The sequence below is a fragment of the Pecten maximus genome, chromosome 2 (assembly GCF_902652985.1).
Source record: "Pecten maximus chromosome 2, xPecMax1.1, whole genome shotgun sequence".
NCBI lineage: Eukaryota > Metazoa > Mollusca > Bivalvia > Pectinida > Pectinidae > Pecten > Pecten maximus.
The window spans coordinates 31,984,297-32,011,187 of record NC_047016.1 but is presented as its reverse complement, the minus strand read 5'-3'; the positions used below and the strand labels follow the sequence as shown (position 1 = coordinate 32,011,187).

At 36.8% G+C, this 26,891-nt stretch overlaps 1 protein-coding gene across 1 annotated transcript in view; it reads left to right on the top strand.

Annotated features, from left to right (window-relative positions):
* The window catches only part of LOC117321796 (E3 ubiquitin-protein ligase UBR4-like), a 79,540-nt gene extending 53,503 nt beyond the window's left edge, over positions 1-26,037 (top strand). Inside the window, 33 exon segments of the mRNA XM_033876370.1 lie at positions 159-297; positions 495-620; positions 891-1,037; positions 1,703-1,863; positions 3,330-3,441; positions 3,900-4,082; positions 4,519-4,603; positions 4,873-5,018; positions 5,238-5,379; positions 5,773-5,924; positions 5,926-6,041; positions 6,424-6,565; positions 7,020-7,275; positions 7,748-7,869; positions 8,272-8,425; positions 8,728-8,855; positions 9,596-9,683; positions 9,953-10,034; positions 10,685-10,838; positions 11,048-11,167; positions 11,405-11,595; positions 11,977-12,049; positions 12,578-12,687; positions 13,099-13,327; positions 13,493-13,582; positions 13,757-13,879; positions 14,532-14,791; positions 15,061-15,255; positions 15,793-15,877; positions 16,079-16,218; positions 16,361-16,454; positions 23,221-23,380; positions 23,651-26,037. Of these exon segments, the coding sequence (XP_033732261.1) occupies positions 159-297; positions 495-620; positions 891-1,037; positions 1,703-1,863; positions 3,330-3,441; positions 3,900-4,082; positions 4,519-4,603; positions 4,873-5,018; positions 5,238-5,379; positions 5,773-5,924; positions 5,926-6,041; positions 6,424-6,565; positions 7,020-7,275; positions 7,748-7,869; positions 8,272-8,425; positions 8,728-8,855; positions 9,596-9,683; positions 9,953-10,034; positions 10,685-10,838; positions 11,048-11,167; positions 11,405-11,595; positions 11,977-12,049; positions 12,578-12,687; positions 13,099-13,327; positions 13,493-13,582; positions 13,757-13,879; positions 14,532-14,791; positions 15,061-15,255; positions 15,793-15,877; positions 16,079-16,218; positions 16,361-16,454; positions 23,221-23,380; positions 23,651-23,715 (4,570 nt within the window). The 3' untranslated portion in view covers positions 23,716-26,037.
* The last annotated feature ends 854 nt before the right edge of the window (positions 26,038-26,891 follow it).

Sequence of the window (26,891 nt, the reverse complement as noted above, 5' to 3'; positions counted from 1 at the left end):
AATCTGATGGTAATTAGAAGGCTGTCTTTCCTTTCACACTCTAGTTATCTTACTAGTTGAAGCTTTCACATTGATACAGTAACTATAAAGAATTGTTTGTAAGAAGCACATTTTGTTAGTGTTGTAGTTCTGAATAAGTGTTTTAAAATTTTCAACAGAGCTATAAACTACGATGAGAAGGATCCGTTCCTGTGTAATGCCTGTGGTTTCTGTAAATATGCCAAGTTTGACTTCACGCTAACAGCCAAGTCCTGTTGTGCTGTCGACCCTATAGAGAATGAGGAGGATCGTAAAAAGGTATGTGAGGTCGAGTGGTTTTTGAAGGTCAAATTGTAGCAATAAAGCCTGGACAAAATGGTTAAAGAAAAAGTATTATACATACTATATACTTAAAATATAATTGGTTATGATATTACCTTGACTGATATTTAGGGAACACGATGTAAGGGTTTATTTTATCTATAAATGTACTGAGTTGTGATTTTCCCTGATAGACAATCTCCACCATCAACAACCTCCTTGAGAAGGCGGACAGAATCTACAAGCAGTTACAGCACCATCGTCCCCTGTTGGAGCAGCTGTTAGTACAAGTCACAGAACACAGCTCGGAGAAACTACCGGTACAACACTCAGCTTTTATATCTCTTCTTAACTAAGAAACAGTCGATATAAACAGAACTAAGGTTTCGATGTTCTGACCAAGGAATGGCTGTGACATTGTATTTCATACTCAGAAGCATACACATCCTGTACATAATGTATTTGTATGCTGATCAAGAGAAAAGATTTTTTTTGCCTGCTGTAATATATGTTCATAACAAATGATCATACAAAGGTGTCTAGTGTCATATTGAGTTAATCCAACATTATAGTTACCTTTAATTTCACAGCAGGATGAGGCTGCTGTAGGATCGGGAGGAGGTGGAGCTGGGGCTGCCATTACCAACAGTAGTGTTAACAAATCTATACAACAACTCGCCATCAAGTACTGTAGTGAATGCAAGTCCTCCTTCGACGAACTTAGCAAGACTATACAGGTAATGTAACTCTAACTCTTACTTACAGAACATTACCAATGCTTTGGCTGTGCTTCCTTTATCACAGTCCAAACGGTTAGATTAGTAATTGGGCCGGAGATGTATATTTATGAACAATTAGATAGTGACCAACTTGGATGCTAGCTATTAGGTTAATTGTATGTGCAGTCAGATAATTTTTTAAAGAATTTGCTTTACGCTATACCTTCCATGCATTAACCCAATTAGAATCTTAATCATAGACATGAATGATATTGAGGTGGTAGTATTACAAAACTCAATGGCCATGACCAGAGTTTATATTTCAGACTGCTATATAATTCACCTTATATCAGGTATTTCATGGTTTGGTTTGTCAATTCATGGGTTTCCTAAATTTTTCTCAGTTAAAACCATGAAAGTTTCTACATAAAAAAATCATGAAGTTCAACTTATGTATGACTTTGCAATATTTTAATGGCATTTTCATGGTATTTGTATGGGTTTTATGTCAGTTAGGAAGTGTATTGGAACCAAATTTATATATTTTATTTTGAATTTGGGTGGGTTTTTTTTTACATCTATTCACATTCTGAACAGTGCAATCATGAAAAAGTTATTTGGCAATATTAGGTAAGAGCTCTAGCATTTGAACTATAACTAAACTTGAGTTTTATGACTGACAGAAAGTGCTAGCCTGTCGTAAGGAGCTGGTTGAATATGACTGCCAGCAGAGGGAGGCTGTGGCTGCAGCCAGTCGTGCCTCACCACTCTCCTCTCCCCGCGACACCACAGACAATTCCAAGGTCAGGGAGGTCACCTGTAAACCCAAAGCTACCAAGGACATGTAAGTATGGCCCAAGTAGCCGGGATATGTAATACAGTGGAACTTCGTTAACTTGAACTTGGATAACTCGAATACCCCGCTTAACTCGAAGTACCTCGTCGGTCCCGGCCGAATTCTCTCTTTATCTTAGTAAACTTGGAAAACTCGAACTCGGAAAACTCGAAGAACTCGGATAATACGAAGTGAAAATTTGGTCCCAACAATAAAAATCCTATTTGAAATGATCGAATAACTCGAAGTATAATTTTCGTCGATCGGTGGTGAACGCCGACATTTTTTAAGAGCTAAATTCCGTTTGTAATACTGAACATATCGGCACTACTAACCTAACATGCTATTATAAGTGTTTCATAAATTCATAAAAGAAATTGTCGGTTGAATCTTATAACAACATGTCTTGGTGATAAAAAGTACTGCTTTACCTACATCACGTAATTTCCTAAGGCGGTCGCCGATATTAGTACACACGATAGTCAACAACTCATCTACCCGTTCGCTCAAGCGGAACTAATCTCTGACACACTGGTAGATCTACCCGGCTGATGTTTTTACAGGTGTAGAAATGAAACAGTCACCAGCGCCTATTAAATCTTTAAACTGCTGAAACTATAGCGTAATTACTGCCAAGGTGTTCAGAGTACAACTGTAACGGTCAGTGCTGTCTATTAAATCGGATGAAACGTGGTTATCAATAAAAAGTAAGTAGGCCGATCAAACAGTATTTTATATATCCAATAAAAGGTAATGGTTCTGTTACGTTTTGCATGCAATCTGTGTTAAACTCAAACGGTTACCGGGTATTTGATTTGACATGAATAACTTGTTATTTTGTCGAATTCCGTTTTATCGTTTACCTTTTGCAAACATGACTTGGACATCAGATCGTTCTTGAAGTGACTAAGTGAAAGAAACTTTATCGTGACTGTATATCGGCAAAACTACACCAAATTACAAGTAACATAACGAAACATTACATATATATTTACATGTATTGACCAGTCTTCACACTAAACTGATGAGCGACAGAGCGAAGTTATAATGATTATATAAATTATAATGTTGACAAATATTGACCAAACTTTTCACCAAAAATGATAACTCGCTTAATTCGAACACTCGGATAACGAAGTTCCACTGTATATGTATTAGCTGGATTGTCCTTTTTGTTCACTTATGTGCTGCAATTCTCTGCCTCGTCTACAGACATTTTAAGACAGGGACCTATAGTAGCTCCTCCAAATTGTCAGATATATTGTAAACATGCTCATATCAGTGGTAATTTTACTTCAACTCTTTTGGCATTGAAAACATGGTTATATGCTGAAACATGTAAAGGAAGTCACATACTGCTCCAGTATTAAGAAACTAATGTCAGAAATAACTCAATACGATGAATAAGGCAGTATATTCCTGATTGTCATTAACAGAAGTTATCAAATTAAATTGTTTTCAATACTGTTTTACAGAGGTCGTCCAAGCAACTGTTATGGCTGTGCTAGCTCAGCTGTGGAACACTGTATTACATTGCTGAGAGCCCTTGTCACCAATACCAACCTTCGTCAGATACTCTGTAGTCAGGTAAGTTCTCAATTCAGATGTCGGGTAGACTCTCACAGATGCTCACAAGTTAAGTAGGATCACAGAGAGACTGTCGTCAGATAAGCTATCATATAAATGCTCTGTAGTAAGATAGGTGCTCATAGAAACTCTAACTTGCATTCAAACAGGTTAATAGCATTAGCTGATTGTCTAGTCATTAAAGAGGTAAGTTTTCAGAAATAATTTTGTAAGGGCTATTACATTGAAATATATATCCTATGAGAGAAATCCAGAAAACAAGAAATCCTATGCATGGTGGGTTCTGGTGAAAATGCATCTTATTATAAGGTACTGTTTGAATTAAATTACATCAGTCTGGTGTCCTGTTGGATCTGAAAAAAAATAAAAATGTCACTATTATATAAAATAATACCAAGGCTATGGAATATCTGGAGATGGATGTTGGAAGTAAAGAACATGATGTTTGTGTTTTGTAGGGGATGATCAAAGAGTTGATTGACTACAACTTAAGACATGGGACACTACACGTGAGGACCGAGGTACGCCACCTACTCTGTCTCCTCACAAAGGATAGCCGTCGTGGTACAGAGGAGATGAACAACCTCATCATGACCCGCATTGCTGCTGCCCTCAAGGGTCATTTCTCCAACCCAGACCTGGTTAGTGGGAATTTATTCTTTTATCGTTCATTAGATTGACTATTGAATCTGAAATTATAAATGTTTTGATATTTGATAAAATGAAATTAAAAATGTTCTGACATGTGAGGATCTGAAATCATAAATGTTTTGATATTTGATAATCTGAAATTATAAATGTTCTGATATTTGAGGATCTGAAATCAAATGTTTTGATATTTGATGATCTAAAATCATAAATGTTTTAATATTTGATGATCTGAAATCATATGATCTCACGGGGAATCTTAAAACCGGTCGTTATAGACAGGCAGTCGTTATATACAGGGGGTCGTTAGAGCAGGTTTGACTGTACAATGTTTTGATATTTGATAATCTGAAATCATGAATGTTCTGATATTTAAACAGGATAAGCCATGTAAACTAAAACATATGAAAGCTATTGTTTGTGTTCTAGGGATCGTCAGTGAGACATGAGATCCTTCTATTGGCTCGATCCCTTCAGCAGGAGGATACATGCTGGGAACAGCGTGTCCGATGTGGTAAGTGACATTTAATATTTGTGCTGCTTTGTATTGTTATCAAATAAGGAAAAAGCCAAGTATATGTATGTTTAATTTGCTATTAAGTGATTTAACAACCTCAGTGGGATATTCATATTTGTTTGAAAATGGTTTTAACATTGATGGGGTTAAGTTGATTGATCCAATGGAGATTTGACTTGTTTAAGTGGTAATGAGGCTGTTTTTTATGGGCTTTTAACTCGTTTTAGTGATACGGCTGTTTTTAATGGGCTTTTAACTCGTTTTAGTGATGAGGCTGTTTTTAATGGGGATGCAGCTAAAACAGCCTGTTATCATGGACAGTATTACACTCCCGTGCCTACGAATCCTACAGCATCTTATCAAGCCTTCAGGAGCTACAGTCAGCACCACTGTGACTGTGGTTAATGAAAAGGTATGTACAGGTAGACAAATTCTTACTGATATTTATCTGGTAATAGGCCCATCCCTGGTTATAAGCCCACCATATCTGTTACAGTTCAGTAAAACAGGCAAAAAGGTTGAAGCTTTACTTTAAGTCAAAGTTTAATATGTTGGCCCCCTAGGCTTATTACAGAATACAGATGGTATTCTAAGGCAATGTATATATAAAGTCTATAATTGATGTGTATAGGATAATAGAGGTCCGGAGGTACAGGTGGGGCCATCTAGTGTTGGCCAGCTCTCTTCCGAACTCCATGTCAACAGTAAAGCTTGGCTGGCTGGTGACCCAAGGAACTCTTTCCAGACATGGCGTAAACGTCTTCCGAAGAAAGGTCAGTATGTCCGGAGTTTATTTACTTGTAAATAGACATTGTCCAGTACCTCTATATATAGCTACATGTTAACATTGATATAGTCCCAACATATGGATTTCTTCAAATCATTTATATTTCGTGTGGGATTTATTTTCGCATTAATACAAAAGGAGAGTCAATAGCAAATTTGTAAGAAAATATATAACACCATTGGATGGCAGCCAAGCTGTTGGTTACTGATATAGGTAATTACAGAGTCCATGACTCTAATAGATCATCATTCAGGAATTGAAAGCAATTTCTAGATCAGCGTTCATGAAATCTTGTATTTGGGAATATGTCTGAAGAGGTGGGAAATCTTGAGTGATCTACTTAACAGTATATTGCCATGATCACTTATTTCGTGTTCAGTTTCAGCAGAATCGGAGGAAAAGCCTAAAGAAAAACCAAACAAGAAGGAGATCAGAGCACGCTTCCTGATGGAGAAGTATGCTACTAGATGGCGCCAAAAGATGTGGAAGACACCCGCTGTCCAGCTTAAATTGACTCAGACCACATGGTTGAAAACAGGCCATGTTCTCCCCATCATCCAGATCAGCACGTCAGACAGCTTGTAGCATTGTGGAATCCATAGCACAAATTCCAACCCGCAAGAAAGAGATTATAGACATGCTCACTCTGTAAGTCTCGGAATTTATAGATGTCTTCAGTATAATTCTGTGTAGTGATGACATGCTCTCTGTATTCTTTTGGACAATGATTTTTGATATGAATATCTTTTAGCAAGATTAATATATAATGTACTTGAACTCTATAGGGTTGAAAATGGAACATTAGATAATTCTTAAATATAGCTGATGCCTGGTAAAATTCCTTCATTGTCAAATGAAGTTTAATACAAGTGCTTACAAAATTAATGTTATTTCATGGTCTTTGTCCTTACCCTACTTTGAAGCCAATACTGATGTGGTGTACCCCTATGATTATTACAGGATAAATATATGAGTGTTATTTTCTACCCTGATAGGCAGTAAGACATTTCTCTAATATGTTATGTTACAGTTGCCTGGATGACATCGGTCAGAGTGGAGAGAGTGCTACCAACTTCTTGGTACTGTACAAACGCCTGATAGCACCAGCCTACTGGAAGTACTACCTGGCTATAAAGGGCCTGCTATTCCATATAGGTGAACTCATCACAAAGGCAAGTACTGAACAACCAGGTCCAGGATCAATATCATCGTATAGAAATCTTCCTGCAAACCTCTCGGTGTCGGTGCAGGCAGTTAACTAGTTGATGGATATATTAGTATAGAAATCTTTCTGCAAACTTCTCGGTGTCGGTTAAGACAGTTAACCAGTTAATGTGGATAATTTCATTTATTACAGTCCAAACAGTTTGATCAGTTGTTTAATTATGAAATAATGACAGACCTAGTGATTTCATGTTGCTTTCAAGGCCTTTATTAATATCTGCAGGTCCATCAAGATTTATGCCTGAAATGTTCAATTTAAAAAAAAAAGGACAAATAACTAGTTTGTCTGCAGCATTTCAAAAACAGGTCCCAGTTTTAACAGATGGATTATACTGATTAACTGTCAACCAAAACTGTCTAAGCAGTATTGTCAATGCAGTGAATTTAACCTTGCCCTTACAGGAGGTAGAACAGCTTCAGTACTTGGAGGAGACAACCTTGACCTCTGACCTTGCCCAAGGATTTGCACTGAAGGCTATGATAGAGTTGCTGTCCCTGTTTGTGGAACAGGAGGTGATCAAACAGCACTATAAGAACAAACTGGTGGGATACGTCCTGAACGGTTACCTGTCTCTACGTAAACTCGTCGTCCAGAGGACAAAGCTTATTGATGACACACAAGACAAGTTGCTGGAGCTACTGGAAGAGCTCACTACAGGTACATGCTACATCAACTGGAGGATAATACATTCTCTCGCAATATTTAACATAAATATGTCCCCCAAACAAAGTTTCGGGGGACATATTGTTTTTGCTCCTTTCTTAGTATAGATGAAGTATGACATTACAAACACTATTGCGATATCAACTACTATTAACAACTGTGGGGATCGTTTGGGGGACATAATTATGTAACGATCCCGTTCACTGTAATAAACACTTGTTATGATATCGTTTTCCCTTGGGGATGTTAACTTTGTTTTCTGTATGCTACAGAATCCGAGATATGCTTTACTTTCTACATAGCAGCAGCATACTAGGGAACTGAATAAATATTTCTAGGCATTCGAGCTACAGACGCTTTAATCTCCCAGTAAATGTAGGCTCACTTAGATAACAGGATATAAATAAGTAAAATATTAACATCAGACTCCATACAAAACTAACAATTGTTCTTTGTTTATATACAGGTACTGAGTCTGAGACTAAGGAGTTTATGCAGGTGTGTGTGCAGACTGTGAAGAAGTATCCAGAGGATGACTACCGGTCACCTGTATTCATCTTTGAAAGGCTGTGTAGCATTATCTTCCCAGTAAGTTTGGACAGAGTATCATTCTCTGTTTAAGTTTATATCTCACTTGGCCAAATTGTGAGTTTATTCAATGACACAGCATTGGTCGTCCGTTTTTCTTTTATCAACTTCTTAAAACCATTTGGTCTAATTTCTCAGTTCCATAAAGTTTGGTGAAATGATTACTGGTAGCTATTCTGGGTAAATAATATCTGTTTTAACTTTGAAAATCCCATTTAAGTGAAAAAAATACGGAAATAAAATCTATTTGATGTGAAGAAGAGATAATTTAGTCTAAGCTGTACTGATACTAGCTGTCAGATAGTTGGAATAAAGAAAATTAATTTCAACCCATTTTACAGAGAGAAACTTTTACTATAATCAAAGCTTTGAAAAGTAATCAATTATTGTGTTATTTCACAGGAGGAGAGTGACACGGGAGAATTCCTTATGATCCTGGAGAAAGATCCACAACAAGAGGACTTCCTGCAGGGGAGGATGCTGGGTAATCCCTACAGCTCAAATGAACCAGGTCTTGGGCCACTGATGAGGGATGTCAAAAACAAAATCTGCCAAGGTTTGTACTCATTACGATCCCTTGTTTTGCTTCTAAAGAAGGCGGAAAAAAATTGGATGTAATAAACTGACGAGCTTGGCCATAAGTTTTGTTTGCTCACTACAACATGATCATGATGCTAAGTAGAGGTGACAGAAGGTTCTTCAAATCAGGGATACATGATAATTATATCCTGGAAATGGGTATCAATTTTTTTTTTTTTTACCTGAATTCTGGCTTTGTTCTTACATATAGCCAGAGAAATAAACTTCTGATTTTTGTTTGAAATGGTAATACAAATTTTCCTGTAATTTTATTTACAGACTGTGAGTTGGTTGCACTCCTAGAAGATGATACTGGGATGGAGCTACTGGTGAATAAAAAGATCATCAGCCTTGACTTGCCTGTACGTGATGTGTATAAGAAAGTCTGGGCAGTGGAGCATGGCGAGGTAAGGCTAAATAACTGTCATCAGGTGACATTGGATATCAATTTAAAAAAGATCACTCCAGAGGCCAACTTGATTTGCATCCTTCTCAGAAGAGAAGCCTTCTCTGAAGATCTCATTCTGTTATGTGTAAATTGAGTAAACCGGAAGAACATAACCCAAAACAAACAAATTTAAGTTTTCTCTAACACTGTAACACAAACCTGTGCATATACGTGCCATAAATCCATCTCTAATGAAACTCATCACTCTGCATGTCGCATACTTGAAAATGGTCGCTGCCATCTTGGAAGATAAATCTTCCAGCTTTGAGACAGAAGAGGTCGAAGATCTTCCAGAAGCAGAAGAGCTACAAATCGAGTGACCAAAAGTTATATTCTAGGAGGAGAAGAGTGCAAATCGAGTTGGCCTCGGGGTATATTAATACCAATTAAGATAATAATCTATTTTACTTTGTTTAGTATGTTTTGGACGTATAGGGATACCAATGTATCCAGATTGATATTCTTGCCACGATACCTAATAGTAAATTAAACAGTATACACATACATTTCCTTCAAGCAGTGTGCCATGTGACTCTTCACATATTTACCAAGGTCAAGGTCCTTGTCTAAGATCAAATTCTAAATCTAGCCAAACAATACCCTGGCTTTGCTTCATCATTGATTTAGAGAACTTTACACAGATATGTTTACTCCCAAAACAGTGTGGTTGTACTACATGTTTGAACCATTTGTATTCAGGGAGAACCGATGCCAATTATCTACCGGATGAGGGGGTTGTTAGGGGATGCAACTGAAGACATGGTCAACTCACTGGACACCAGTACAGGTATGTATAATCAAGATTTAATATAACTTTATGTCAAGTTATTGTATTTTAAAGCAAACTTCTGTGCTGTTAATGATAAATAGATAGTACCAAAGGTTATCAAGGAGATATCAACTTTTAAGTGAACACTTCCTGTGTTTAATAATTTAAAAAGAAGTTTTGAAAACCTTTGAAATTTTCCACTTTCTGTGTTTGAAATTTCATGTTACTAAGATTTTCTTTGTCAGACTAAATAGAGTAAATATTTTAAATACAAATATGTGTTACAGAGGAAGATGTTGACAAGGAGGAGGTGTATAAGATGGCAAATGTGCTGAACGAGGGGGAAGGTCTCCGAGTCATTTTACAGAGGTAAGGCTTCATTTCCGTAATACTGTAGGTCGTTTTAAACTGACATAAGATTTTATGTCAGCATAACATAACAATTACTAGTTTTATTTGATGATTTAAAAAAAATTCTTTTGGCAAATAGATGGACTTATAACAATACTTTATAAATTGCATGTACAAAATTAATGATATTTAACAAAGCAGGGAAGATAAATCCCACTTAGTAAACCTTATTCAAATCAAAGTCCTTGTAAAAATATATGCATGGGTCATACTTACTAAAATCAAATTAAGAAAAAAATAATGTGTAAGATATTTTACAAGACATTAATACTATAGCTAAATTCAGATCTTAAAATAGGTAAATTCTTATCCTATTAACAGTAACAGGTAAATTCTGATTTTGCTCTTGACTAGAGTTTTCTGTAACAGTAGTTGATTAAAGGTAATGGTATTGACCAGGTAAATTGTGTCTTACAGTTGCTGATAGTACTATTCTTGACATCATGATAGTAATATAGTACCAGATTCTGTACATCTGATATTTGGATAACTTCTGATGTTTATCTTACCATTCTTGACATTTTTAATATCTTCATACGGTTTTATAAAACAGGATACTAGTTCTAGTCACTGAGACTAACATCAAATCACTCATTATTTGTGTACAGGTTGCCAGCCATCAAGGACTTGGTGTTGGGTAAACAGATGATGACGGTCCTCCTCAAGTTATTTGGGTTTGCTGTCAATGTCAAGGCTAATCGACAGGAGCTCATCAAACCAGAAATGAACACTATTAACATCATGCTTGGGGCCCTCAATATGGTGAGTTTATAACCTTTTCAAAATTTGTACATCAGTTCAGAATTTTAGTCAGAAAAAAAAAAAAAAAAAATCCAACATGAAAATATCAGCATTTAGTGTTTTTCTTCTGCAGTAAATTACTAAAAATGTATACTTAGTAGCAAAGGTATAACGGCAATATTAATAAACTCCATGTGAAAATTGCAACATCTATAAATTCTGTATTGCAGGCACTTTGGGCTGAACAAGAAAGCTCCGCAACCAAGGGACAGACAATCTCTGAGCAAATTCTCCAAATCATGGAAGTGATTCTACTGGAGGCCAGCTCACAGCCACCAGAACAGTACAGGGTAGGTACTGTAGGTCTAGTAATGTTTGCAATGTTCATAATGAAATGGAACACTGGTTTTCCCCTTTCATGATAGCCCTTCTCTAGTTTTGATTTAATACTGATGCTTTTCGTGAATGACTGTTTTTAAGATAGCTGTGTTCTGACAAATTTTAGTATGATCAAATATCAGATTTAAGTATTGGGATTTATTTGTATAGTATCAGTGATATTTAAGACATCCTGTTTGTTTGTGTAGGAGTTCTCCAAGCTTTGCGGTGACAAGGACCAGCTGATGCTGTTACTGGACCGTATCAACAGTCCATTCGTACGCTCCAATGCTAACGTGCTGCAGGGCTTGATGAGACTTATCCCCTTCCTTGCCTTCGGAGAGGAAGATAAGATGCTGGCTCTTATCAACCACTTCAAGCCCTACCTGGACTTTGCCAAGTAAGTATTTCCTCTTCATCGTCTTTATAACCTACATCGCAAATGACAAATTATGTATTGTATTTGTACCTTATCATGTACTTCATGTGTCAATCTAAATACCTTAAATAATTATGTATTTAGGAATTGAAACCCAGACTGCTTATATTTTCATGAATCACTATATTGGCATGTGAAATTGAAGTGTTATGGACCTCATTACGTACCATGTGGCACTTTTAAGACCCATGGGCCTCTTGTACTACCAATTGGATATTGTAAGTTCAGCCCCATGGGCCTCTTGTACTACCTAAGATATTGTGACTTTGCCCCATGTGCTTCTTGTTGTATATTGGATATTTTACCTGTGGGGTAAACCGTTGTATTTTGGTGTTGCTGTAGATTTGACGTAGAACATAGTCAGGATGAACTTGTCCACCTGGACTGTTTCTGTGCTGTGGCCTGTAGTATAGAGGTAAGTAGTATTCCAATATAAACAATTAGCTCAGCATATCATATATGGATCAACAAATCATTTTTATGCCCCAGCCATGAAATGGGGGGCATATAGTGTTACCCATGTCTGTCCTGTCCCCTTGTATCGGGTCCTGTCCGATGCAATATAACTAGCTAATCAGGAACTGCTGATGTGATTCTCACCAAACTGTGTTTCGGGGTGTCAAGTGGCAGCAGAGGCATTTATATCTTACAGACATTTTCTAGTTTTTCTAAATATTGTTACAGTATAGGTCTTTGAACAGCGACTAAGGGCTATTCATGTAAAATTTCTACCCCGCAGGAGGCCTCCAGGTTTGTCAAACAGGAACCACTGAAAGAAATTATTCTAAACATTACTATATAATAGGCTGCATTTTCTCCAGCATCCTCCATGAACAGAATTTCCCTTTTTCTGGAGTCGTCCCGTAGGATATATATTTTACAGGACTAGCCCTTACCTCTGTTAAATCATGCCATTCTTTAACAATGTTTTTTCGTGCTACAGAGTAATGCTAATGGTATCAGGCTGAAGGATATGATTGTGGAACATGGTATCTGTAAGATGGCAGTGGATTACATACTGAAGAACACACCGATGTTCAAGACACTTCTGGCGTAAGTCTCTAGATCCATTGTTGAATCTGACAGGCTTTGTTTCAAGAAAATTTTGGTTTGAAGATTTTAATTGAAATACGTACTCAGAACATTATATTGTTAGCTTGACCATACACTAAACATGATAATTAACTCCTTAATTCTTCAGGCACTTCATTGTGTTTTGTGATTTTTATTTCGGTGGACCTCAAGAAAGCAAATTTTTTTCAGATTTCTAAATGAAAGTATGTACTTGACATTGCAAAAGTTATTATCCGCCAAAATTTGTTTAACTAGTTATGTGTTAATTTTGCGTGATTCACACCCTTTCTAATTTGTCTAGGGTAGTCTTTCCTTCAAGTTTCTAAGGTATTAAGTTTTTGTTACTGGTAACTTTGATGACACATAATGACCGATTATCATGTTTTGTAGGACTGATGCAGAGAACTGGAAGGATTTCCTGGGAAAGCAGGCTCTCAGCTATGTGTTACGACTTCTGACAGGACTATGTAGCGGCCACCCACCCTCCCAACTTTTGATTGGTGCAGAGTGTATCCCGATCCTACACAAGCTTGAGCAGGCCTCTTCAGACCAACACATAGGCACCATGGCGGAGAACCTACTGGAGGCTCTACGTGAACATGATGAGGTGGCAGCCAAGGTAAGTCTACTTATATGACAGCTAAGTGTCGAAAGGAAATACAGTCTTAATGAATTTCTTTTTTTACGAAGAATTTATTGTATTATGTAATTAAATCATTGATTAGTGAAGAAAATGTTATTGTTTTCTATTGAAATTAAAATAAAACTGTTGGCTTATTTACAGATTGAAGATTTCCGACATCAAACAAAAGCAGAGAAGAAGCGATTGGCCATGGCAAAGAGAAAGAAACAGTTGGGAGCACTGGGCATGATGGTAAGACACAATAGTGCAGGTGTAGATTCAGAATGCCAAACCCTAGACTCATAGTTAAAATCTACAGAAAACATGTTACTTTATATTATGTTATATTCTGTTACTGACATATGTATATTTTTCTTACATGTTGCTTTCTTCTGTCATTTTGACGAGTTTCTTTTTGTATTTCAGACCAATGACAAAGGTCAGGTGACTGTGAAGAGCTCAGTGCTGAAACAGATGGAGGATCTGAAGGAGGAGACTGGTCTTACCTGTTGTATATGTAGGGAAGGTTACCGCTACCAACCACAAAAGGTAACAACTGTCAGATCTCTCTTTTAAATAAATAGCGATACTGCTTTTAGCCATAGAAGGTAACAACTGTCAGATCCCACTCTTAAATAAATAGCGATACTGCTTTTAGCCATAGAAGGTAACAACTGTCAGATCCCACTCTTAAATAAATAGGGAAACTGCTTTTAGCCATAGAAGGTAACAACTGTCAGATCCCACTGTTAAATAAATAGGGAAACTGCTTTTAGCCATAGAAGATAACAATATTAAATTTTATACCTTATAACATTATAAGAGGAGAGGTATTAACAAGAATGCTCCCTACCCGTGTTGGTTCGTGTCTCTCGGGAAGTTCAGAAACAGGCCTATCTGTGCTTTTGTGTTTTTGTCCTTGGGCAAGACACTTTACAGTTAATTGCTCTGCATGGCCTGCGACTGGCCTCCTGTATATTGTTCAGTTAGGTAGTCACCAACTCCTACAAGGAGACTCCACCTCAAAATGATCCTGGCTGTTCTTGGGGCAATAAAACCAGCGAACAAACAAACAAATACCATTAAGAACAGTTATTAGTAAAATACTTCAAAGGAAATATGAACTCATCCCGGAAATCTGCTTATAAATTTATGTACATAAAACTGGAATTGTAAACAGTATCTAAATTTCAATTGACAGGTCCTAGGAGTCTATACATTTACCAAACGTGTGAATCTGGACGAGTTTGAGTGTAAGCTCCGTAAAACGCCTGGCTATAGTACGGTATCGCACTTCAACGTCATACACATAGACTGTCACACAGCTGCCGTACGACATGCGCGTGGTCGTGAGGAATGGGAGAGTGCAGCTCTTCAGAACGCTAACACCAAATGTAACGGCCTACTACCACTGTGGGGACCTCAGGTCCAGGAGTCGGCTTTTGCCACCTGTCTCGCACGGTAAGGCCCACATTGTATAACAGTACTATATAACGGAGGTTCCTTCATTTTACAATAAATTATTCTGCAATGTGGTTATTTTAGAAGTTATTTTCAAGAAGCTTTGTATTTACAATTTTCCAGGATATTAACGAAACTGCTTAAATATTTGATTAAGCTGAAAAATTTCAACAATTGGAGAAAACAACTTTTTGTTTAACCAGTTTTAGTGTTCATATGTTTTGAGACTTGACAAGCTGATAAGTAGTTCTAAATGCTCTGCATTTCAGCCACAACTCATACCTACAGGAGTGTACTGGGGTTAGGGATCCTACCTATCTCTACACGGTCCACGACCTCAAGATCCTTCTCCTTCGCTTCTCCCAGGAGCGCTCATTCAGTGACGACAGTGGGGGTGGAGGAAGGCAGAGTAATGTCCATCTCATACCACACATGATGCACATGGCCCTCTATGTTATAAACACGTGAGTTGACAAATTTGTGCTGATAGCCTTATAACATTGTTCATAGAAACGGGGTAAACAGCAAGGCTAGAGAATTTCCATACTTTTACTTATGGGATTTTTGTATCTCGCACTAAAGAAATGATTTACTGAGTGTTAAAATGGTAATCTATAGGTATGACACTACAAAATAATAGTATATCTGATTAAAATTAATCAAATAGATCTCTTAGTACTTTTAACACCAGATTGATTAAAGAAAATAGTTAACGCTGCTCTTTATAATAAAAAAAATTATTTGAGGGATCAGGGACTGCAATTTTTTGACGAAATTAATATGATTTCTGAGAATGTCTCATTATTAACATCCCAAAAAATATTATGATCCACTGATCCAGATTGTAAAGAATAAACCATGATACCTAAATACAAAATGATGATGGGATGTCATCCATGGTGATAATAATCCTTATTGTCCCTTGAAGAAATGGAACAAGTTGTTTACAGGAGTTGCCCCCCTTCCCATGGCTTAATGTGGTAAAATGTCTTCTTTTCCAGTACAAGGTCATTCAGCAGGGAAGAGAAAAACCTAACAACATTTTTAGAACAGCCAAAAGAGAAATGGGTAGAGAATAGCTATGAGGTGAGTAAAAAATGAATGAACTTTGTATATAAGCTGGTTTTCATAACAACTGGTTGCTTCTTAGATAAGGGTACTTTTCAGTAAAAGACGATGATGAATTGCTAAAAAAAGTTGTCTTGTTTTCTTTCCCACCAAACAGACTACAGAATGTAGTACGAACATAAATTGCTATATGACTATTGATTGTGCACTCTGTTTTAGACGGAGGGTGCCCTCTACTGGACAGTGATGGCACTACATGTCATGTCATATGACAAATGGAAACAACACCGCCTGAAGTTTCTGGAGAGGATACTCGTCTTAGCTCACACACGTGCTGTCAGCCCTGGTGGGGCCAAGAGGTAGGAAACCCTGCATTGTATGGCAATTTCAATAAAAAGTGGCTGTTTTAAAGTATGATTCATGAATTAATGGCCAGCTTTGATTTTACAATTTGGATGGATGTATTTCCGTTTTATGAGATTTACACTTGTTTTTATTCAGTTTATCGAACAAGACAGCTAAGGAATATGGAGCCTACAAGCCCTACTTAGTGTTCTATGGTCTCGTCATCGCTCTCTACGACAAGGTGTATAAGGTAAGTCAAGATAGAAAACTTCCACATCTCTCTACGACAAGGTCTGATCACGGCTCTGTAAGACAAGGTCTGGTCACAGCTCTGTAAGACAAGGACTGGTCACGGCTCTATATAACAAGGGTCTGGTCACAGCTCCTTAAGACAACATCTGGTCACAGCTCTGTATGACAGGTTGTAGTAACAGCTCTGTATAATAAGGTCTGGTCACACCTCTGTATGACAAGGGTCTGGTCACACCTCTGTATAATAAGGGTTTGGTCACACCTCTGTATAACAAGGGTCTTGTCACACCTCTGTATGACAAGGGTCTGATCACACCTCTGTATAACAAGGGTCTGGTCACACCTCTGTATAACAAGGGTCTGGTCACACCTCTGTATAACAAGGGTTTGGTCACACCTCTGTATGACAGGTTGTGGTAACAGCTCCGTATGACAAGGTCTGGTCACACCTCTGTATGACAAGATCTGGTCACACCTCTGTATGACAAGGTCTGGTCACACCTCTGTATAACAAGGGTCTGGTCACAACTCCTTAAGACAAGATCTGGTCACAACTCAGTATGACACTATCATTAAGGTAATCTATCAAAGTGTTATCCCTTGTTTCAAGGTGAGATTATGAAGTGTTTATGGTTAAACCTATGAGGGATAAACTAACCAAGTATATTGTTGTACTTTCCTGGGCAGCATTACAGGTTTTGAAAGAGTTACTGTGACAGCCCTTTGTTATACCTTTACCACTTTATGAGGGCTATTTAGTGTTATCTGTGTCCTTGTCCAGAGTCCTCTTTAGTTTTTGTCTAACCACTTTAAAATATGGGTGGTTTAGGTATCATGGCATGTAGGTTTACATTCTTAAGTGGATTGCCATTTGGTCTTAGGCATAGGAAGAGAGTAGGCTCAGATACCCCTGTATAGTAATCCGTGTAAGAAGCTTAATGTTCCTTTTCTGATTTCAATAAGATGATTTTATTTGATGTAAGAACTGCTTTTATGACTTTTATTTTATTGGGGGAGACTCACAGTGTTACCAATGTATTTCTCATCCTGTCCTGTCTTGCCCTGAATCATTGTTATCATTCTAGAAATTTATTTCTTCTTGATTTTGGTCAAACTCCATACAGTGTCTATGTGCAAGAATAAAGCGAATGAGCTCACCTATCAGGGTTCCAAGGTCAATGCAACCCGTAGATATAGTGGGGACATCTATTTACATAGTACGTTTTCTTAATGCATAATTGTGAGAGCTGGTAGATATGGATGATACCATAGGTAGTTGTTTTATATATAGGGGTCAGTGTGGGGAGTCGTCAGTACAAAGACTTCTGTGTATTAATTATCCTAAACTTCCTGGGTCCATCAGTTCAAATCATGAAAGAATTTTAAGTGTTTGCTCAGGATTGCTTTTCAGGTCTAAAGGTGAAAGGTCAAGGTGTTCATTACCAGGTCCTAATTATAAAAAAAAATGATTTACTTTGATTTTCATGAAACTTCCTCAAATTGTCAGCAGGTGAGTTACCTGCTAATTTTGTATTTCTTGCCAGATCTGATATTCAATATGGCCACAAGTGAATATATCTTAAAACTAGGAAAGTGCAATTATTATTGTCTCTTGTTCGATCTACTATAAGGTGACACATCCACTTTTCTGGAGTTCCTGCCTGATACTATGTTAAGGGGTATTAATTACCGGCGGCTTATTTTAAAGTTCTACTTGCCATTAATTATAGGGTTGAAAAGGTAATTTCTATGCTTTTCAAGAAAAATTGTTGTACATTTTGTTACGCCTTGCACATTGTACAAACAGGGACCATGGTTTATTGATAGAACACTTTGATAGTGATTGAAGGATATCACTAGTTTGAATCCTGCAGGGGTACGATCGATAGTGTGTTTTGTTTGTGAACAAGACACTTTACTCTATATGACTCTATATAACACAACCAATATGATATTGACGAGTGTGATGTTGCGATGACACTTTAATCTATACGACTCAATATACCACAACCAATATGATATTTACGAGTGTGATATCGCGATGACGCTTTACTCTATATGACTCAATATACCACAACCAATATGATATTTACGAGTGTGATGTTGCGATGACACTACTCTATATGACTCAATATACCACAACCAATAAATGAATACACTAACTAATGACCAACATGACTCAGCAGTAATTGAGTACATGTACGTGATAAGGTAGTGCTGGAAATTTTGTGCTGAAAAATGGCAGCTCCAGCTGCATGCTCCCCAGGGACTTGTCAAGATAGACAATGGCTAGAAGCTAAATGCCCAATAACCATAGATAAATTATTATCATTGTACATGTTGGTTTTGTTTTGAAATTCTTACTTCATTTTTGAGAATGACCTGGTTGATTTAGCCCTTTTTTGTTTGTTACAGAAAGATATTTTGCATGCAAGTGCTTTATGAATAATTTGATCGGATATGGATTAATTTTTTAATAAAAAATTGAAATACTGGTATTAAAGGATTTCTCTGTGTAGCTGCTGTCAAAGAAGATGACAAGCTGTATACCAGATATGACGTGATGTCACCCACCAACCTCAAGTGCATTAGTGCACTGTATCAAACTCCAACCAATAGTTACATGTAACCCAGTATTAGAGCTGTATTCACTAAATTTAATAAAGACTGGGTGACATTAAGTAAGAGTGTATATGAGGGTACCAATAGATTAACAGGGAAAGGTGTTGTGTGTGGAATTGTGCTATCCTGACAATCAGCGGTATGATCCTGCTCCCCCCTACACAATACACTGGCCTATTTATCATGTCATCTCTAATCCTCTAACCCCTGTTTTGATTAGTTGATGCAGATGTAATGCAGAGGTAAATCTTTTTAAATAGAATTGTGAATGGCTGTATTAACTAGCTCAGCACATTGGGCATGCCATTGAAAAGGGTGGATCAACTAGCCCCTAAACCCTGTAGTGGCGATAATCTGGTACGGTAAATGTCCTAGATTCCAGTCCGTTGTTAATGTTCTTTAACAAATTTATCTATTATTTTTCTCTGCTTTCATTTTTTACAACTTTTTTAAAAATGTCATTATCATAAAAAATTTAAAAGAACATGTATTTTTTGTTTTAAATCTGAAAAAAGTTGATTTATGCAAGTTAAGAATGAATTTATTTGAGCGAAACTTGTGTGATGTTACCATATAGGGGGACATAGTGACTGGGGGATGGCTCTGCCAGGGGAAATGTGTATTTAGAGGAGCAGTCCCGTCCCAGACCAAAGGAGGATTAACAGATAATTTTTTGTTACAAAGAAATCATTCAGATGTCACAAAATTCCTTAGTTGTGACACATAGATCTTTAAATTGTTGCATTGTATTCAAACAACACCAGACATGTTTACATAATCGTCACAACCTGAAAGGGTCAATACTTTAAGGTTATGTGCAATTAAAAGTGTCAATAATTTACAATTGTACATCTTGGTTAGTGAAATAATGCTGGAATTTGAGAACAAATTCTGTGTTGATGACAATTGATCTGATAATGAATTACCTGTAATCATTGAGTCATATTTTCTTTATTTAAAAGCAAGTGATGTTTTCTTGTTTAACTAATAGAGAATATGAAATACCTCTAAAAAAATTAATAACTAAAGATGATTTTAGTTTTGTGAGATGTTTCTTTTACTGTACAGTACTTCCTGAAAATATTTCAATTAATGAACAGACGTGTAATTCAATTTTTTTTTATTATTACATGTATTATTATTTTAATATTCATTTTTTTAAATTCATTTTCTTATGTTCAATTTTTAATCTTTTGTAAATAATGTATAGGGATACTGTATTTGAATATGATTTTTACAAAAGTTTTCTGAAATTGATGTCTGTTATGACTCTAACTTGCTACAAAGTCATAAAACTTCAGGTGAAGAAATAAACAAATGTTTATGAGGCCAGGGTAGACAGCAGGGATTTGCTGTAGATTGTAGGTGGATTCTGGTATGGAGGAGAGGGGGGACCTTACGTGAGTGGAATGGCTATATACTAGTCTGGCTCCCTGTTGAACCAGATCTTGGATTAACGGGGCACAATGGGGGATTCACACACCGTTAATCCCCTAATCCCTGAGTCAGCAGCAGGTAAGCCTGGGTGAGGGGGAGCAGAGCTATTTATCGGTGGCTTTAGTGGAACTAGGGCCATTTATCGGTACTTATCTCTATACACAGGTGTTTAACATGGGTGAGGCTAGATATGGTGTACCGTTAATGCATTAAAGCTATTTATGCTCAGTTTTTCAGGTTTTCTTATATTTTCATGCTTATAAACTTTTTTCCATTTGAAAATGCTATATGTCCTATAAAGCATCTTCTGATCTGCAACTTGATTGAGTTATCTACAGAGCCAAGAAAAATAAGCATTTCAAGAAATGTCAAAAAATGTCAACAAGGACCTTCCAGGAACCCCAGCTCTTATTTGTTTGTGTATTTTTCCAAGGGTCTCCATGCATATCAATATTTTTTACAAGTGGCAGTTATATGACTTACCTAAGTTGATACCATGCTGGCATATTTTTCGTCTATGCTTACCACGTGTGATGAAGGGATAGAGACTTGAAATAGGTGGCGAGCCGCGGGCCAGCGTTGTCAATGGTGTGGGATACCTGGAGGATTTGGAGGTGTTTGTATAGAGTATCTGGCAGAGATTAATACAGGCTATGTTGGGGGATGTGATGTCATTGCACTGAGCATTTCCTGCTGGCCCCTAATTTATCACGGACCTGCCCCTATCTGCGTTAAGTAGATCATGTCCTCACCACATTCTTAGGGGTTTTCTTTTTATTGCAGGAATTGTGAAAATGACCAATATATTTGAATAAATGTGACATGTGTACTTTAAGGATAGATTTGACTGGCTACCTGTACAAATTGAAGTGTAGACCTGTGCAGAAATTGTGGAATTTGTCAATATGTTTAGATAAATGTGAGAATAATAGTGTACATTTTCAAGGTATTCTGCAATGTGCAGTCTGGGTTTGGCCTTCGTCACAAATGTTGTGTCTTACTCAGACAAATATAATAGGAAGAACTTTGATCACTGTTACATAATAGGGTGTGTTTCACAGTGTATTTAGGTGCCTGAGTGACTAGATGTATGTAGCATTGTTACTAAGTGGTGAATACAACATTTAAATTGTTTAATCTGATTGTATTCATTTGTTATTGATAACATTGCGTTGACTTTATGACCAAATCACTGAAAAAACAAACCTTGTTTGTTACTATGAGGTATTACTTATTTTTATAAGTTCATATTAAAGTCTTTACTTATTTTGGTGCACTTGAATGTTTGCATTGACAACCATCACAAGAGAACATCCTTAATGTAAATTAAAAAAAAAAATATCCTTGTCAGTTGATTACAGTTTTGATTATCTGCCCTTGTTTCCATCGTTTACTGATTGCCTGGTTACTCAATATCTCCCCTTGTTTCCATTGTTTACTGATTGCCTGGTTACTCAATATCTCCCCTTGTTTCCATCGTTTACTGATTGCCTGGTTACTGAATATCTCCCCTTGTTTCCATCGTTTACTGATTGCCTGGTTACTGAATATCTCCCCTTGTTTCCATTGTTTACTGATTGCCTGGTTACTCAATATCTCCCCTTGTCTCCATTGTTTACTGATTGCCTGGTTACTCAATATCTCCCTTTGTCCAAGCAGTGTTAAACATGTCCTGTCTCCTCTTGTCACTGATTCCTGTGTAACATTTCCCTAACCCCCACCCTTTCCTTGTAATTCGTCTCCCCTTGTCTTTTGTTCCTTATGTTACAGTTGTTTTCCCTTTTATTTTGTACCCTGTGTTACAGTTATCTCCCCTTGTCTTTTGTTCCTTGTGTTACAGTTGTCTATATTTGTTAGTGGTCCCTTGTGTTACAGTTGTCTCCCTTTGTTAGTGGTCCCTTGTGTTACAGTTGTCTCCCTTTGTTAGTGGTCCCTTGTGTTACAGTTGTCTCCCTTTGTTAGTGGTCCCATGTGTTACAGTTGTCTCCCTTTGTAAGAGGTCCCTTGTGTTACAGTTGTCTCCCTTTGTTAGTGATCCCTTGTGTTACAGTTGTCTCCCCTTGTCTTTTGTTCCTTGTGTTACAGTTGTCTCCCTTTGTTAGTGGTCCCTTGTGTTACAGTTGTCTCCCTTTGTTAGTGGTCCCTTGTGTTACAGTTGTCTCCCCTTGTCTTTTGTTCCTTGTGTTACAGTTGTCTCCCTTTGTTAGTGGTCCCTTGTGTTACAGTTGTCTCCCTTTGTTAGTGGTCCCTTGTGTTACAGTTGTCTCCCCTTGTCTTTTGTTCCTTGTGTTACAGTTGTCCCCCTTTGTTAGTGGTCCCTTGTGTTACAGTTGTCCCCCTTTGTTAGTGGTCCCGTGTGTTACAGTTATCTCCCCTTGTCTTTTGTTCCTTGTGTTACAGTTGTCTCCCTTTGTTAGTGGTCCCTTGTGTTACAGTTGTCTCCCTTTGTTAGTGGTCCCATGTGTTACAGTTGTCTCCCTTTGTTAGTGGTCCCTTGTGTTACAGTTGTCTATATTTGTTAGTGGTCCCTTGTGTTACAGTTATCTCCCCTAGTCTTTTGTACCCTGTGTTACAGTTATCTCCCCTAGTCTTTTGTACCCTGTAATACAGTTGTCTCCCCTAGTCTTTTGTACCCTGTGTTACAGTTGTTTCCCTTTGTTAGTGGTCCCATGTGTTACAGTTGTCTCCCATTTCTTGTGTTACAGAAAGTGACAGTTACCCCAGATGGAGTATGGAGTAACCTGGCTGCAGATTACATTAGAAATAACGATCGTCTGTTGGTGGAAACATGTGACCGTGTCATGTCAGCCTATGAGGAGGAGATGCTTCCATGTGAATCCTTGGCAGAATTCATGGATGTTATTGGTAAGACAACTTGTATTGATTTTGAATTTTCAATAAATAAGGAGAACAAAAAGCACTGTATTCTTTAGATGTTATTGCATTCATTAAATGATCAAAATACTGTGGAGGTTTGAATCTAGCAAAATTTCACAGGAATATAGAACCGGGAAATTTACAAGATCAGTAATAAGATTAAAGTTAGGCCTTTTTACTCATAAGACAGATGACAATAGATGGTAGGTAGGAACATGTTGTAGATATGTTGACCTATGACCTATTACTATTTTGTAGGTTTGTTGGAGGATGTAGCAGACCCTGACAGTTTCCTGTCTTCACTCCTCCAGTCGGTACCCTAGGCTTCCAAGGATTTCCCTTGTGTGGACGCCACACCTTATAAACTATGCTTTCTTGTTGTTTTTCTTAATTGTGAAATTTGTAATTGAACAGTATATCAGCTTTCTTCAGTGATGTTGTAAAAAGTTCCGCAATCCTTAATACATCAACAGCAGCCTTGAAAGTAATGAAGATTTCCATGCAGATACAGACTGTATTTGGAGTGGAATGTAGGAAAGTGAGATATCAGACTGTATATGGAGCCGGATGTAGAAGGGGATGGGAATGTTGGATTTATTTAAAGTAGAGGAAGAGATATCAAAGTTTTTGTAGTTGGATGTAGGAGGGAGAGATATCGGACTGTATTTGGAGTGTGGTATTTGATTTGTTCGTCAATGGAGATTTTGTTGTATGGTGTATCATTTATTTGTCTTTCAGATTGCTTCTTTTGAAGATTCCCTAAAATTGCTACGTTTTGAGAAGATTTTAACATTGCTAATTGATAAACTGCTAAATTATCAGAATAGATATTGTTCCCCTTGTAAGTGTATTGAGGAGGCATAAAAACATTGACTTAATTGGTAGTTTAACAGCTAGATTCAATATGTTCATAGTATTGAAACTTCTTACAACATTTATTAGGCATGAAATACAATGCAATTTTGAAAATTAGAATAATATCAGAGAAATACCAGATAGAATAGATAGTTTATTGTCTTGGACTGATAGGTATGCAGTAGAGATACAAGAAGGCACAAGAAAGGTTTAATTGAAAGATCAGCTAATCAGGAATAATTTAAATAATTTAATTAAGTATATTATATTGGGTAATAAAAAGTATAAAAACAATTTTCTTGGGGGGGGGGGGATCACATTCAAATGCTGAGACGGTCGCAAATTTTTATGTTTTGAAAATATCAGAGAAAAGTGCAAATTATACAGTGAATAAACCTCAATTTTCCTTTAATAAATTAATAGCAAAAAATTCAAACATGTGAGGTACTGTCAGGAAATAGGCATTGAGAGTTGGGAGGTATAGTGACAATATCAGTTGTTTCCCTTTGTGGTGTACTTCCCTTGGTGTAACACTGTATCACATTGACATTGTAACTCTGGTGTGGACTGTAACCTTACTGGTCCAGTTTGTGGTTGTCAGCTTACAGCAATAAGTCTAACAAAATTATCCCTGGTTAAAGATTCACAATTAGAGAAAGATTTTAAGAAAACTTTCAAACACCACGACACCATACATCACAAACCACAGGACCCAGGAAAATCTAGCATACAGTATTTAAAGTAACATTTCCTGTATCTGTCAATATCCGCTTGCACTGGCCTATTACTTACAATGTTATGTAAGTTTATTTATACATAAACATTGCTCCCCCATTAAATGTTAAGTCACAGTAGAGCTATCCATATAATACATGCTTTGATTACAGAAAATATTTGTTGTATAGGAAAAGATGGAGGTTAAACTGTTGGAGCATATCATATTTCACTTAAACATCAGTCAGTATAGAAATGTACATCTTTATGCTCTACTTTGAAAAAAAACCCAGTTTATTTTAAACAATTATGGAACAGGTTATAGAATTTGATTAATTACCAGACTTAAATGATGTCATTTTGTTTTACTTTGTGTCATTGTTGAATTTTAAAAAAGGGTGATAACACATTTGATCAATGTTGTGTGCAGTATTGTATGATGGATATTTGGTGTTAACAAGGGACAACCTCAATAGGGACAAGTGTACCTGACAAATTTCACTTCTCACAACATATTGTGATTTAAAAGGAATACTTTTAAAAAAAATATGGTTATGTGATTTAAAACCATGATGTTTTAAACTTGTAGTCACGCTCTTTAAAGATATTAATGAAAATATTGGTAGAAACGTTTAAAATAAATGAAACTTTCAACATTTGTCTTTTCAGTTTAAACTGATACAAGTAGCCATGTTCTTGTCTAAAGCATGATGCAGGTCCACATCATTTAGGGACATTTACTGTGATTCAGAATATTTTATTTGGGGCATTTTGAATAAGAATCACACTTTTAAATACACATATTTGTATTTACTTGAATATCTACATATTTAGTAAAATCTTAAAGTTACTCATTGTGTAAGGATGTAATCATAAGGTGATTTTATGTAAAAGGAATGGGGTAAAAAAAAAGTCCACAACCAATACATGTACAGTATATGGACTTTCGTAGGTTCTAAAAACATCTCCTACACCAAATATATACCTTCTACCAATGAAATATAAAATAATGTTTCAATCCATGGTGGGCGTTTATTGTAATGTTTTCTTATCTATTAATACAAGCTTTCTGTGTTCATTCGGGTTGTGTTTTGTGTTACAAGTATGTGAAAGACCAGTTAATTAGTTTACCTTAATTAAATATGCAGAGAACGTCAATCAGTGATGGTTGTTTCCCTGTGCATATCAATGTACATTCCTGTTCAAAAAGTATTTAATCCCAGAGCATGAGTACCGAACCCTATCGCAAAGACGTTGGCGAAGTGCTCGATCAATGACAAACTCCCAGCATATAGTGCCAAATATAACTAACACTATGCAAATGATGGCGTGCATAAGTTTCCTCAAGTGCACATCTGAAATCCGTTTTTTCCCCACGTACATGTCAATGCACATACTGGTATCAATATAATGCATTATGCACGAAAACAGATTCAACCGCAAAATACGCAAATATTTTACATTTGATATAACCAAACCTTAATATGGGCCAATATAATTAGCATTTATTGTTATGCATCGAAATAGTACAGTATTCCCGGAATACTGAATAAGAATTCGAAATTCCTTGATACACGGAATGTGTTCGAGATATTCGGGATCGTGAATGTGATATAAGGATCCAATCGATATTCTGAAGGTATTCTAATAATCCCCAGGGTACTATAATGAAATACCAAGTCCCTGGAATGTCCATTATGAAATGCCAATTGCCCAGAATATGTCGAGTAATCCCGAATGTTCCATTATGAAATCTCAAGTACCCCGAATGTTCTATTATGAAATCTCAAGTACCCCGAATGTTCCATTATGAAATCCCTAGTACCCACGAATGTTCCATTATGAAATCTCAAGTACCCCGAATGTTCTATTATGCAATCCCAAGTAAAGCCAAACCTGTGTATAAAGGACACCTAAGGGACAAGGCAAA